General features: G+C 43.5%; 1 protein-coding gene across 1 annotated transcript in view; it reads right to left on the bottom strand.

The window, feature by feature from the left end:
- Nucleotides 1–14,134, bottom strand: part of LOC120054147 (transcription initiation factor TFIID subunit 4-like) — a 34,081-nt gene that overhangs the window by 7,109 nt on the left and 12,838 nt on the right. The window contains exon 13 of the mRNA XM_039001569.1: nt 9,062–9,118. Coding sequence (XP_038857497.1) covers nt 9,062–9,118 — 57 coding nt within the window. The remainder of the gene's footprint in view (nt 1–9,061; nt 9,119–14,134) is intronic.

The following is a 14,134-nucleotide window of genomic DNA, read 5'->3' as shown; positions in this document are numbered from 1 at the left end:
AGATGTCCTAACCGACTTGCCAAAACTATAGTTTGTTAACAAGAAATGTGTGGAGTGGTTGAAAAACGAGTTTTAATGACTCCAACCTAAGTGTATGTAAACTTCCGACTTCAACTGTATGTCACAGATTGATTGGACAGACGCCACCTGGTGTCTCAGGTCTGAGTCGGTCCCTGATTAGGAGATAATGAAAACCAGTTGCCTATTCTTGACATAGGTGTTAAACTAGGCATCACTTAGATAATTAATTTGATGATTCAGCAGTAACAATACAAGGATATAACATCTATAGAAGAGACAGAAATGCTTATGGGGAGGTGTTGCTGTATATATTCAGAGAAGATATGTCAAGTGTTATTGAAGTGTTGTGGTTGCAGGTTCACTTGGCACATCTAAAGCGTTTGCTTTTGGGGTGTTGCTATAGGCCACCAACTGCTAACAGTCAGAATCTAAATAATGTGTGTGAAATGCTTGATTGTATATGTGATGTAAACAGAGAAGTCTACTTTCTTGGGGACCTGAACTGGTTTTCATCAAGCTGTCCGCTCAAGAGGAAGCTTCTCACTCTAACCAGTGCCTATTATCTGGTTCAGGTTATTAATCAACCTACCAGAGTGTTTACAAACACTACAGGAACAAGATCATCCACATGTATTGATCACATTTTTACTAATACTGTAGAACTTTGTTCTAAAGCTGTATCCGTCCCCATTGGATGCAGTGATCACAATATACACTAGTGGCTATATCCAGGGAAGCCAAAGTTCCAACAGCTGGGCCTAAAAAGGTGTATAAGAGATCATACAAAAGATTTTGCTGTGACTCCTATGTGGATGATGTTAAAAATATGTGTTGGTCTGATGTGATTAATGAGGAGCATCCAGACGCTGCACTTGATGAATTTATGAAATTGCTTCTTCCAGTTCTTAATAAACAAGCACCTGTTAAGAAACGGACTATTAGAACTGTTAAGGCTCCATGGATTGATGAGGAATTGAAAAACTGTATGGTTGAAAGAGATGGGGCAAAAGGTGTGGCGAATAAGTCTGGCTGCACATCTGACTGGCTGACTTACTGCAAATTGAGAAATGATGTGACTAAACTCAACAAAAAGAATAAACTGTATTATGAAGCCAAGATCAATTAAATTAAGAATTATGGAAAAAAAACTTCAGTACTTTAAATGAAATTATGGGCATAAAGACAAATTCAACTCCATCTGTCATCGAATCAGATGGCTTATTCATCACGAAACCATTTGATGTTGCCAATTATTTTATTGGCAAAGTGGACAAACTTAGGCAGGAAATGCCAACAACAAACAGTGAGCAATTGTATTCATGCATGAAAAAAAACTTATAATGAAAGAAAAGCATTGCAAGTTTGAATGTTGTAAAGTTAGTGTGGGAGAGGTGGGGAAATTATTGTTATCGATCAATAATGACAAACCTGGTATTGACAACTTCGATGGAAAGCTACTGAGGATGGTAGCTGACTCTAAAGATATGACAGATAGGAGTGGCCATAATCTGAGCCTAGAGGAAAGTCTTTGTCCTCAGGCCTGGAGGGAAGCCAAAGTAATTCCGCTACCCAAGAGGTAACGCGGCCTTTACTGGTTCTAATAGCAGACCTATAAGATTGCTGCCAGCTCTTTGCAAACTGTTGGAAAAAATGGTGTTTGACCAAATACAATGCTATTTCTCTGTAAATAAATTAACAAACTTTCAGCATGCTTATAGAGAAGGGCACTCAACATGTACTGCACTGACACAAATGACTGATGATTGGTTGAAAGAAATTGATAATAAGAAGATTGTGAGAGCTGTACTGTTAGATTTCAGTGCAGCCTTTGATATTATTGACCATAACCTGTTGTTGAAAAAAACGTGTGTTATGGCCTTTCAACCTCTGCCATATTGTGGATTCAGAGCTACAGTGGGGCAAAAAAGTATTTAGTCAGCCACCAATTGTGCAAGTTCTCCCACTTAAAAAGATGAGAGGCCTGTAATTTTCATCATAGGTACACTTCAACTATGACAGACAAAATGAGAAAAAAAAATCCAGAAAATCACATTGTAGGATTTTTAATGAATTTATTTGCAAATTATGGTGGGGGAAAAAAGTATTTGGTCGCCTACAAACAAGCAAGATTTCTGGCTCTCACAGACCTGTAACTTCTTCTTTAAGAGGCTCCTCTGTCCTCCACTCGTTACCTGTATTAATGGCACCTGTTTGAACTTGTTATCAGTATAAAAGACACCTGTCCACAACCTCAAACAGTCACACTTCAAACTCCACTATGGCCAAGACCAAAGAGCTGTCAAAGGACACCAGAAACAAAATTGTAGACCTGCACCAGGCTGGGAAGACAATCTGCAATAGGTAAGCAGCTTGGTTTGAAGAAATCAACTGTGGGAGCAATTATTAGGAAATGGAAGACATACAAGACCACTGATAATCTCTCTCGATCTGGGGCTCCACGCAAGATCTCACCCCGTGGGGTCAAAATGATCACAAGAACGGTGAGCAAAAATCCCAGAACCACACGGGGGGACCTAGTGCATGACCTGCAGAGAGCTGGGACCAAAGTAACAAAGCCTACCATCAGTAACACACTACGCCGCCAGGGACTCAAATCCTGCAGTGCCAGACGTGTCCCCCTGCTTAAGCCAGTACATGTCCAGGCCCGTCTGAAGTTTGCTAGAGAGCATTTGGATGATCCAGAAGAAGATTGGGAGAATGTCATATGGTCAGATGAAACCAAAATATAACTTTTTGGTAAAAACTCAACTCGTCGTGTTTGGAGGACAAAGAATGCTGAGTTGCATCCAAAGAACACCATACCCACTGTGAAGCATGGGGGTGGAAACATCATGCTTTGGGGCTGTTTTTCTGCAAAGGGACCAGGACGTCTGATCCGTGTAAAGGACAGAATGAATGGGGCCATGTATCGTGAGATTTTGAGTGAAAACCTCCTTCCATCAGCAAGGGCATTGAAGATGAAACGTGGCTGGGTCTTTTCAGCATGACAATGATCCCAAACACACCGCCCGGGCAACGAAGGAGTGGCTTCGTAAGAAGCATTTCAAGGTCCTGGAGTGGCCTAACCAGTCTCCAGATCTCAACCCCATAGAAAATCTTTGGAGGGAGTTGAAAGTCCGAGATCTGCATGGAGGAATGGGCCAAAATACCAGCAACAGTGTGTGAAAACCTTGTGAAGACTTACAGAAAACGTTTGACCTCTGTCATTGCCAACAAAGGGTATATAACAAAGTATTGAGATAAACTTTTGTTATTGACCAAATACTTTTTTTCCACCATAATTTGCAAATAAATTCATAAAAAATCCTACAATGTGATTTTCTGGATTTGTTTTTCTCATTTTGTCTGTCATAGTTGAAGTGTACCTATGATGAAAATTACAGACCTCTCTCATCTTTTTAAGTGGGAGAACTTGCACAATTGGTGGCTGACTAAATACTTTTTTGCCCCACTGTATCTATCTAATAGAACTCAAAGGGGTTTCTTTAATGGAAGCTTCTCTAATGTCAAACATGTAAAGTGTTGTGTACCGCAGGGCAGCTCTCTAGGCCCTCTTTTCTATTTTTACCAATAACCTGCCACTGGCATAAACAAAGCATGTGTGTCCATGTATGCTGATGATTCAACCATATACGCATCAGCAACCACAGCTAATGAAGTCACTGAAACCCTTAACAAAGAGTTGCAGTCCGTTTTGGAATGGGTGCCCAGTAATAAACTGGTCCTGAACATCTCTAAAACTAAGAACATAGTATTTGGTACAAATTATTCCCTAAGCTCTAGCCCTCAGCTGAATCTGGTAATGAATGGTGTGGCTGTTGAACAAGTTGAGGAGACTAAATTACTTTCTGTTACTTTAGATTGTAAACTGTCATGGTCAAAACATATAGATTCAACGGTTGTTAAGATGGGGAGAGGTCTGGCCGTAATAAAGAGATGCTCTGCTTTTTTGACACCACTCCAAAAAGTAAGTTCTGCAGGCTCTAGTTTTGTCTAATCTTGATTATTGTCCAGTCGTGTGGTCCAGTGCTGCAAGGAAAGACCTAGTTAAGTTGCAGCTGGCCCAGAACAGAGCGGCACATTTTGCTCTTAATTGTAATCAGAGGGCTGATAAATCAAATCAAATTTTATTTGTCACATACACATGGTTAGCAGATGTTAATGCGAGTGTAGCGAAATGCTTGTGCTTCTAGTTCCGACAATGCAGTAATAACCAACAAGTAATCTAACCTAACAATTCCACAACTACTACCTTATACACACAAGTGTAAAGGGATAAAGAATATGTACATAAAGATATATGAATGAGTGATGGTACAGAATGGCATAGGCAAGATGCAGTAGATGGTATAGTGTACAGTCTATACATATGAGATGAGTAATGTAGGGTATGTAAACATATAAAAGTGGCATTGTTTAAAGTGGCTAGTGATACATGTATTACATAAAGATGGCAAGATGCAGTGGATGATATACAGTACAGTATATACATATGAGATGAGTAATGTAGGGTATGTAAACATTATATTAAGTGGCATTGTTTAAAGTGGCTAGTGATAAATTTTTACATAATTTCCATCAATTCCCATTATTAAAGTGGCTGGAGTTGAGTCAGTATGTTGGCAGCAGCCACTAAATGTTAGTGGTGGCTGTTTAACAGTCTGATGGCCTTGAGATTGAAAAACAGCTTCTGTCTCTCGGTCCCTGCTTTGATGCACCTGTACTGACCTCGCCTTCTGGATGATAGCGGGGTGAACAGGCAGTGGCTCGGGTGGTTGTTGTCCTTGATGATCTTTATGGCCTTCCTGTGACATCGGGTGGTGTAGGTGTCCTGGAGGGCAGGTAGTTTGCCCCCGGTGATGCGTTGTGCAGACCTCACTACCCTCTGGAGAGCCTTACGGTTGTGGGCGGAGCAGTTGCCGTACCAGGCGGTGATACAGCCCGACAGGATGCTCTCGATTGTGCATCTGTAGAAGTTTGTGAGTGCTTTTGGTGACAAGCCGAATTTCTTCAGCCTCCTGAGGTTGAACGCTGTCTGTGTGGGTGGACCAATTCAGTTTGTCCGTGATGTGTACACCGAGGAACTTAAAACGTTCCACCTTCTCCACTACTGTCCCGTCGATGTGGATAGGGGGGTGCTCCCTCTGCTGTTTCCTGAAGTCCACAATCATCTCCTTTGTTTTGTTGACGTTGAGTGTGAGGTTATTTTCCTGACACCACACTCCGAGGGCCCTCACCTCCTCCCTGTAGGCCGTCTCGTCGTTGTTGGTAATCAAGCCTACCACTGTAGAGTCGTCCGCAAACTTGATGATTGAGTTGGAGGCGTGCATGGCCACGCAGTCGTGGGTGAACAGGGAGTACAGGAGAGGGCTCAGAACGCACCCTTGTGGGGCCCCAGTGTTGAGGATCAGCGGGGTGGAGATGTTGTTACCTACCCTCACCACCTGGGGGCGGCCCGTCAGGAAGTCCAGGACCCAGTTGCACAGGGCGGGGTCGAGACCCAGGGTCTCGAGCTTGATGACGAGTTTGGAGGGTACTATGGTGTTAAATGCTGAGCTGTAGTCGATGAACAGCATTCTCACATAGGTATTCCTCTTGTCCAGATGGGTTAGGGCAGTGTGCAGTGTGGTTGCGATTGCGTCGTCTGTGGACCTATTGGGTCGGTAAGCAAATTGGAGTGGGTCTAGGGTGTCAGGTAGGGTGGAGATGATATGGTCCTTGACTAGTCTCTCAAAGCACTTCATGATGACGGAAGTGAGTGCTACGGGGCGGTAGTCGTTTAGCTCAGTTACCTTAGCTTTCTTGGGAACAGGAACAATGGTGGCCCTCTTGAAGCATGTGTGAACATGCTCAGCCCAGTCAAAACTGTTCGCTGCTCTGGCACCCCAATGGTGGAACAAACTCCCTCACGACGCCAGGTCAGCGGAGTCAATCACCACCTTCCGGAGACACCTGAAACCCCACCTCTTTAAGGAATACCTAGGATAGGATAAAGTAATCCTTCTATCCCCCCCCCCCCCCCTTAAAAGATTTAGATGCACTATTGTAAAGTGGCTGTTCCACTGGATATCATAAGGTGAATGCACCAATTTGTAAGTCGCTCTGGATAAGAGCGTCTGCTAAATGACTTAAATGTAAATGGAACAGCAGACTGGGATAAGGATTGATTGAATATGTCCTTAAACACACCAGCCAGCTGGTCTGCGCATGCTCTGAGGACGCGGCTGGGAATGCCGTCTGGGCCTGCAGCCTTGCGAGGGTTAACACGTTTAAATGTTTTACTCACCTCGGCTGCAGTGAAGGAGAGCCCGCAGGTTTTGGTAGCGGGCCGTGTCAGTGGCACTGTATTGTCCTCAAAGCGAGCAAAAAAGTTATTTAGTCTGTCTGGGAGCAAGATGTGGTCCCGTGTGGCTCAGTTGGTAGAGCATGGCGCTTGCAACGCCAGGGTTGTGGGTTCATTTCCCACGGGGGGACCAGGATGAATATGTATGAACTTTCCAATTTGTAAGTCGCTCTGGATAAGAGCGTCTGCTAAATGACTTAAATGTAAATGTAAAAGATATCCTGGTCCGCGACAGGGCTGGTTTTCTTTTTGTAATCCGTGATTGACTGTAGACCCTGCCACATACCTCTTGTGTCTGAGCTGTTGAATTGCGACTCTACTTTGTCTCTATACTGGGACTTAGCTTGTTTGATTGCCTTGCGGAGGGAATAGCTACACTGTTTGTATTCGGTCATGTTTCCGGTCACCTTGCCCTGGTTAAAAGCAGTGGTTCGCGCTTTCAGTTTCACGCGAATGCTGCCATCAATCCACGGTTTCTGGTTTGGGAATGTTTTAATCGTTGCTGTGGGTACGAGATCGTCAATGCACTTTCTAATGAACTCGCTCACCGAATCAGCGTATTCGTCAATGTTGTTGTTGGACGCAATGCGGAACATATCCCAATCCACGTGATCGAAGCAGTCTTGAAGCGTGGAATCAGATTGGTTGGACCAGCGTTGAACAGACCTGAGCGCGGGAGCTTGCTGTTTTAGTTTCTGTTTGTAGGCTGGAAGCAACAAAATGGAGTCGTGGTCAGCTTTTCCGAAAGGAGGGCGGGGGAGGGCCTTATATGCGTCGCGGAAGTTAGTATAACAATGATCCAAGGTTTTACCAGCCCTGGTAGCACAATCGATATGCTGATAGAATTTAGGGAGTTTTGTTTTCAGATTAGCCTTGTTAAAATCCCCAGCTACGATGAATGCAGCCTCAGGGTGTGTGGTTTCCAGTTTACAAAGAGTCAGATAAAGTTCGTTCAGGGCCATCGATGTGTCTGCTTGGGGGGGAATATATACGGCTGTGATTATAATCGAAGAGAATTCCCTTGGTAGATAATGCGGTCAACATTTGATTGTGAGGAATTCTAAATCTGGTGAACAGAATGACTTGAGTTCCTGTATGTTGTTATGATCACACCACGTCTCGTTGATCATAAGGCATACACCCCCGCCCCTCTTCTTACCAGAAAGATGTTTGTTTCTGTCGGCGCGATGCGTGAAGAAACCAGCTGGCTGCACCGACTCCGTTAGCGTCTCTCGAGTGAGCCATGTTTCCGTGAAGCAAAGAACGTTACAATCCCTGATGTCTCTCTGGAATGTTACCCTTGCTCGGATTTCATCAACCTTATTGTCAAGAGACTGGACATTGGCGAGTAGTATGCTAGGGAGTGGAGCGCGATGTGCCCGTCTCCGAAGCCTGACCAGGAGACCGCTTCGTTTGCCCCTTTTACGGCGTCGTTGTTTAGGGTCACCGGCTGGGATCAGATCCATTGTATTGGGTGGAAGGCAAAACACAGGATCCGCTTCGGGAGAGTCATATTCCTGGTTGTAACGATGGTGAGTTGACGTTGCTCTTATATTCAGTAGTTCCTCCCGACTGTATGTAATGAAACCTAAGATTACCTGGGGTACCAATGTAAGGAATAACACATAAAAAAACAAAATACTGCATAGTTTCCTAGGAACGCGAAGCGAGGCGGCCATCTCGGTCGGCGCCGGAAGGCGTATGATATAAATACTATAAATACTATATGATATAAATACTATATGACGGCGTCACTTCTTTTTATAAGAAACACTAATGTGTTGAAAATCCCAAATTGTTTGCATAGTCTACTTACACAGCTCTGACACACACACTTATCCCACCACACATGCCACCAGTAGTCTTTTCACAGTCCCCAAATTCAAGAAAGTGTATATTATATAGAGCCCTAACTGCATGGAACTTCCTTCCATCTCATATTGCTCAAATAAACAGATTAAGCAACACAACGCCTCTCCCCTATTTGACCTAGATAGTTTGTGTGTATGCATTGATATGTAGGCTGTGTGTGCCTTTACATTTTATTTTTAGGTAGTTCTGTCTTTGAGCTGTTCTTGTCTATTGATGTTCTGTATTATGCTTCATGTTTTGTGTGGACCCCAGGAAGAGTAGCTGCTGCTTTTGCAACAGCTAACGGGGATCCTAATAAAATACCAAACACCAAACCAGGTGTGGGCCAACCCTCCTCCCGGGGAGCAACTTGGCTTACATGCCTTTGTTCTAGCCCATCACTAACAAAAATGATGAAGCTAAACAAAAGACTGATTAGGTGACTTCTACGGCACTACAGCAACATGTCCTGACTTGGGCTCCCCTGTCCTGATCTTTATGGATAATGCCCCGAGGCACAGAGGTCACAGAGCCCCCTCTGAGTCAAAGTGGTGAAACACTGTCCAAACAGAGTGTGCCCCAAGACATAGCTATAATATGGGGAGAGCTAGCCTCAAATATGGGCATGGTTGGGGTGGGGGGGTCTATATGGACTATATGGAAAATGTTAGTATTTTGGTGGAAAGTTCTTGCATGCCAGTCTGTAGCCGTCTGACAATGGACTATATATTTGCGTATTTTGGGATATTGTACATCGATAATGATACTGAGTGTCAACTGCTTTGATGTGTTGGTATGTGGATGGAAACTAAATGAAGCGCTTACCTCTTTAGCTTTCGCCTTCAACCGAGCTTGCTCCGGGTCCTCCTGCCTGGCGCGACTCTATATTTGAGAGAAACACAGGTTAGAAGGAGAGACAGAGGGAAAGAGAGAGACAGGGGAGGTGGATACCTTGTCATGAGAGGAAGAGCTTCAAGTTCCTCGGTGTCCACATTACTAAGGACCTATAAATGGTCCGAATACACCAAAGACAGTTGTGAAGTGGGCACAACAACGCCTCTTCTCCCTGAAAAAATGTACGGCAGAGCTCCCTGACATCCTGGACCTCTATACCAGGCTGTGTCAGAGGAAGGCACAAAAAATTGTCAAAGACTCGTCACCCAAGTCATAGACTGTGCTCTCTGCTACCACACGGCAAGCGGTACCGGAGCACCAAGTCTGGGACCAAAAGGCTACTGAACAGCTTTTACCCCAAGCCATAAGACTGCTGAAGAGTTAATCAAATTGCTACTCTGACTATTTGCATTGACCCCCCTTTTTTAATTGCACCGGCTCTTGCACAGGCTCTATGCACACTCACACATACTACAACACACACGCATATTGACGCCAAACACAGAGTGCTGCTATTCTGTATATTATCTATTCTGATTGCCGAGTCACTTTTACCCCTACCTACATGTAAATCTCTCAATTACCTTGTACCCCTGCACATTGACTCGGTACCAGTACTCCTATATATATAGCTTGGTTATTGCTATATTCTGTTACTATTTTTATCTAGCACATTTCTCACTTTTAAATGTTTTACTTTTTAACCCTGCAGTTGTTGGGAAAGGGCTCGTAAGCAAGCATTTCACTGTAAAGTCTACACCTGTTGTACTCGGCGAATGTGTCAAATAAGATTAGATTTGAATCTATTTTTTAGCTTGTAGGGCTGGCCCAATAACTAAATAACTGCGTAACCAACGGTTATGGACGAAGACTGACAAGAAGATAAAATATTGTCATTAGGAACCAACAGCTGACTTAAGACAGGACGGCCACAGGCATTCTTTGCGGTTGAGTCCGTTTCTGCGGTAACATGGACTCTTAAGAACGCAAAGAAACTTTGTTGCGCCTTGCTGAAACAAGCAAGGTGCTGTAGCAAATGAGTCTTCGGTTGCCTAGGCCAGTGGTTCTCAAACCTCTCCTCGGGGACCCCCAGCCGTTCCATGCATTTGATCTATTACAGAGCTAGCACACCTGATTCAACTTGTCAACTAAATCACCAAGCCCTTGACTAGTTGAATCAGGTGAGCTAGTTCAGAGCAACAACAAACAATTGTGAAACGTCTGGGGGTCCCCGAGGAGGGGTTTGAGAACCACTGGCCTAGGCAACACCCCCACAATGCAGAAGCAGCACACATAGAAATAGAAAGGGCTTGGAACCTCTAACCCTGGCAATTGGACTGGTAAACTCATGGGTACACACGTAATAGATGTGGTAAAGAGGTCAATGGAACTCGACCAAAACAATGGAAATGCGTGGGGGAAAGATCACGAATATCATTGCCCCCCAGCAAAATTAGCCTACATTTAGGCTATTGTTTATACAGTTGAAGTCGGAAGTTTACATACACTTAGGTTGGAGTCATTAAAACTCGTTTTTCAACCACTCCACAAATTTATGTTAACAAACTATAGTTTTGGCAAGTCGGTTAGGAGATCTACTTTGTGCATGACACAGGTCATTTTTCCAACAATTGTTGACAGATTATTTCACTTATAATTCACTGTATCACAATTCCAGTGGGTCAAAAGTGTACATACACTAAGTTGACTATGCCTTTAAACAGCTTGGAAAATTCCAGAAAATTATGTCATGGATTTAGAAGCTTCTGATAGGCTAATTGACATCATTTGAGTCAATTGGAGGTATTTCAAGGCCTACCTTCAAACTCAGTGCCTCTTTGCTTGACATCATGGGAAAATCAAAAGAAATCAGCAAAGACCTCAGAAAAAAAATTGTAGACCTCCACAAGTCTGGTTCATCCTTGGGAGCAATTTCCAAATGCCTGAAGGTACCACATTCATCTGTACAAACAATAGTACGCAAGTATAAACGCCATGGAACCATGCAGCCGTCATACCGCTCAGGAAGGAGATGTGTTCTCTCTCCTAGAGATGAACGTACTTGTGTGAAAAGTGCAAATCAATCCCAGAACAACAGCAAAAGACCTTGTGAAGATGTTGGAGGAAACAGATACAAAAATATCTATATCCACAGATAAACAAGGCCTATATTGACAAAACCTGAAAGGCCGCTCAGCAAGGAAGAAGCCACTGCTCCAAAACCACCATAAAAAAGCCAGACTACGGTTTGCAACTGCACATGGGGACAAAGATCATACTTTTGGAGAAATGTCCTCTGGTCTGATGAACCAAAAATATAACTGTTTGGCCATAATGACCATCGTTATGTTTGGAGGAAAAAGGGGGAAGCTTGCAAGCCGAAGAACACCATCCCAACCGTGAAGCACGGGGGTGGCAGCATCATGTTGTGCGGATGCTTTGCTGCAGGAGGGGCTGGTGCACTTCACAAAATAGATGGCATCATGAGGCAGTAAAATGATGTGGATATATTGAAGCAACATCTCAAGACATCAATCAGGAAGTTAAAGCTTGGTCGCAAATGGGTCTTCCAAATGGACAATGATCCCAAGCATACTTCCAAAGTTGTGGCAAAATGGGTTAAGGGCAACAAAGTCAAGGTATTGGAGTGGCCATCACAAAGCCCTGACCTCAATCCTATAGAAGATTTGTGGGCAGAACTGAAAAAGTGTGTGCTAGCAAGGAGGCCTACAAACCTGACTCAGTTACACCAGCTCTGTCAGGAGGAATAGGCGAAAATTCACCCAACTTAGTGGGAAGCTTGTGGAAGGCTACCCGAAATGTTTGACCCAAGTTAAACAAATTAAATGCAATGCTACCAAATACTAATTGAGTGTATGTAAACTTCTGATCCACTGGGAATGTGATGAAATAAATAAAAGCTGAAATAAATCACTCTACTATTATTCTGACATTTCACATTCTTAAAATAAAGTGGTGATCCTAACTGACCTACGGCAAGGAATTTTACTTGGATTAAATGTCAGGAATTGTGAAAAACTGAGTTGAAATGTGAACTTCCGACTTGCATTTCACACTATGTTGAGGTAAAATCGGAGTAGAAAATGCTTGTATGGATGTCAACCCCAATATATGTTCATGCCATAGTCACCAATCAACAGTTAACAATGACTGACTACAAGCACCGATTTCTGTGTGCTAGCTATGCATACAGGAATGGCTAATAAGATCGGGAGTTAGCATTTAGCAGTCACTTCTTCTAAACTTGAAAAGGTACAACCTCAGCGGTAGGCAATGAGTCAACCGCGGGGCGGCAGAAAAAAAAAATCGGGGGTCGCAAAATAATTATAATAATTTGTACTCTGCAAATTGAACCCAAAAAGAGATTGTATCTGAAAATAATAATTTCATACCTTGATAATTACATTGAGACACGATCACACCTTTTTTAATTTGTGGGAATACTTGGGAACAGATTTCCTAAATTAAAACACATTTTTTGCTTTTTTACCAAAAGCCTATTGCTATTTGAACGGTTATTAAAGAGGCCGCGTTATTTAGCTAGCCAATTACCGTCATCCAAAATTCCATTACCGTCACAGCCGCAGATCATAGCACCAATGTGGGCTGTAGAACACTGTTATAGTATATTAGTTACTGTTCTGAACTATTGATAAAGATTATGCATCTGGTGTGGGAAGAGAAGTATTGGTTTTTCACTTTAGTCAATTATATACTGAACAAAAATATAAAACGCAGTGTTGGTCCCATGTTTCATTAGCTGAAATAAAAGGTCCCAGAAATGTTCCATATGTACAAAAATATATTTCTCTCAAATTGTGTGCACACATTTCTTTACATCCCTGTTAATGCGCATTTCCAAGATAAACCATCCACCTTACAGGTGTGGCACAGAACCTGATTAAACAGCATGATCAATGTCTCAAGTTGAGGGAGTGTGAAATTGGCATTCTGACTACAGGAATGTCCACCAGAGCTGTTGGCAGAGAATCGATTTGTTCATTTCTCTACTATAAGCCGCCTCCAATGTCGTTTTAGAGATTTTGGCAGTACGTCCAACCATCCTCACAATCGCAGACCACGTGTAACCAACGCCAGCCTAGGGCCTCCACATACAGATTTTTCACCTGCGTGATCGTCTGAGACTATTTACCTGGATAGCTGATGAAACTGTGGGTTTGCACAACCGAATAGTTTCTGCACAAACCATCCCAGGGAAGCTCATCTGCGTGCTCGTCGTCCTCACCAGAGTCTTGACCTTACTGCAGATGGGCGTCGTAACCGACTTCAATGGGTAAATTCCCACTGTCGATGGCCACTTGCACTTTGGAGAAGTGTGCTCGTAACGGATTAATCCAGGTTTCAACTGTAGCGGGCAGATGGCAAGCAGCGTGCATGGCGTCGTGTGGGCGAGCGGTCTGCTGATGTCAAAGTTGTGAACAGAGAGCCCCATGTTGGTGGTGGGGTTATGGTATGTGCAGGCATAAGCTACAGACAACAAACACAATTGCATTTTATCACTGGCAATTTGAATGCACAGAGATACCGTGGCGAGATCCTGAGGCCCATTGTCGTGCCAATCAGCCGCCGCCATCACCTCACGTTTCGGCATGATAATGTCCGACCCACATGTCATAAGGATCTGTACACAATTCCTGGAAGCTGAAAATGTCCCAGTTCTTCCATGGCCTGCATACTCACCAGCAGAGTATGTGAGTGGAGTTGAGCGGTCGGAAATCCCGCTCATCGCTCATGGAGTGGTGCTTGTGCACCTCTCCGGAGCTCTGCGTCCTTTCCAAGTGCTCTGCTAAAAACCGCTACCTGCTCACATGAAAAAAAACTGCAGCTCCAAATTCACTCCATTCATCAAAAATCACAATTTAACCAACAACCATCTATTTTTGGACCTACCATATGATTTGAGGCATTGAAACCAAACCATATGATTTGAAAGAAAACTATTTTAATAAACATGAAAAGATG

The sequence above is a fragment of the Salvelinus namaycush genome, chromosome 9, assembly GCF_016432855.1.
Source record: "Salvelinus namaycush isolate Seneca chromosome 9, SaNama_1.0, whole genome shotgun sequence".
Lineage (NCBI taxonomy): Eukaryota > Metazoa > Chordata > Actinopteri > Salmoniformes > Salmonidae > Salvelinus > Salvelinus namaycush.
Note: the sequence above shows the minus strand (reverse complement) of the source record. Positions and strands in the feature narration are given on the sequence as shown.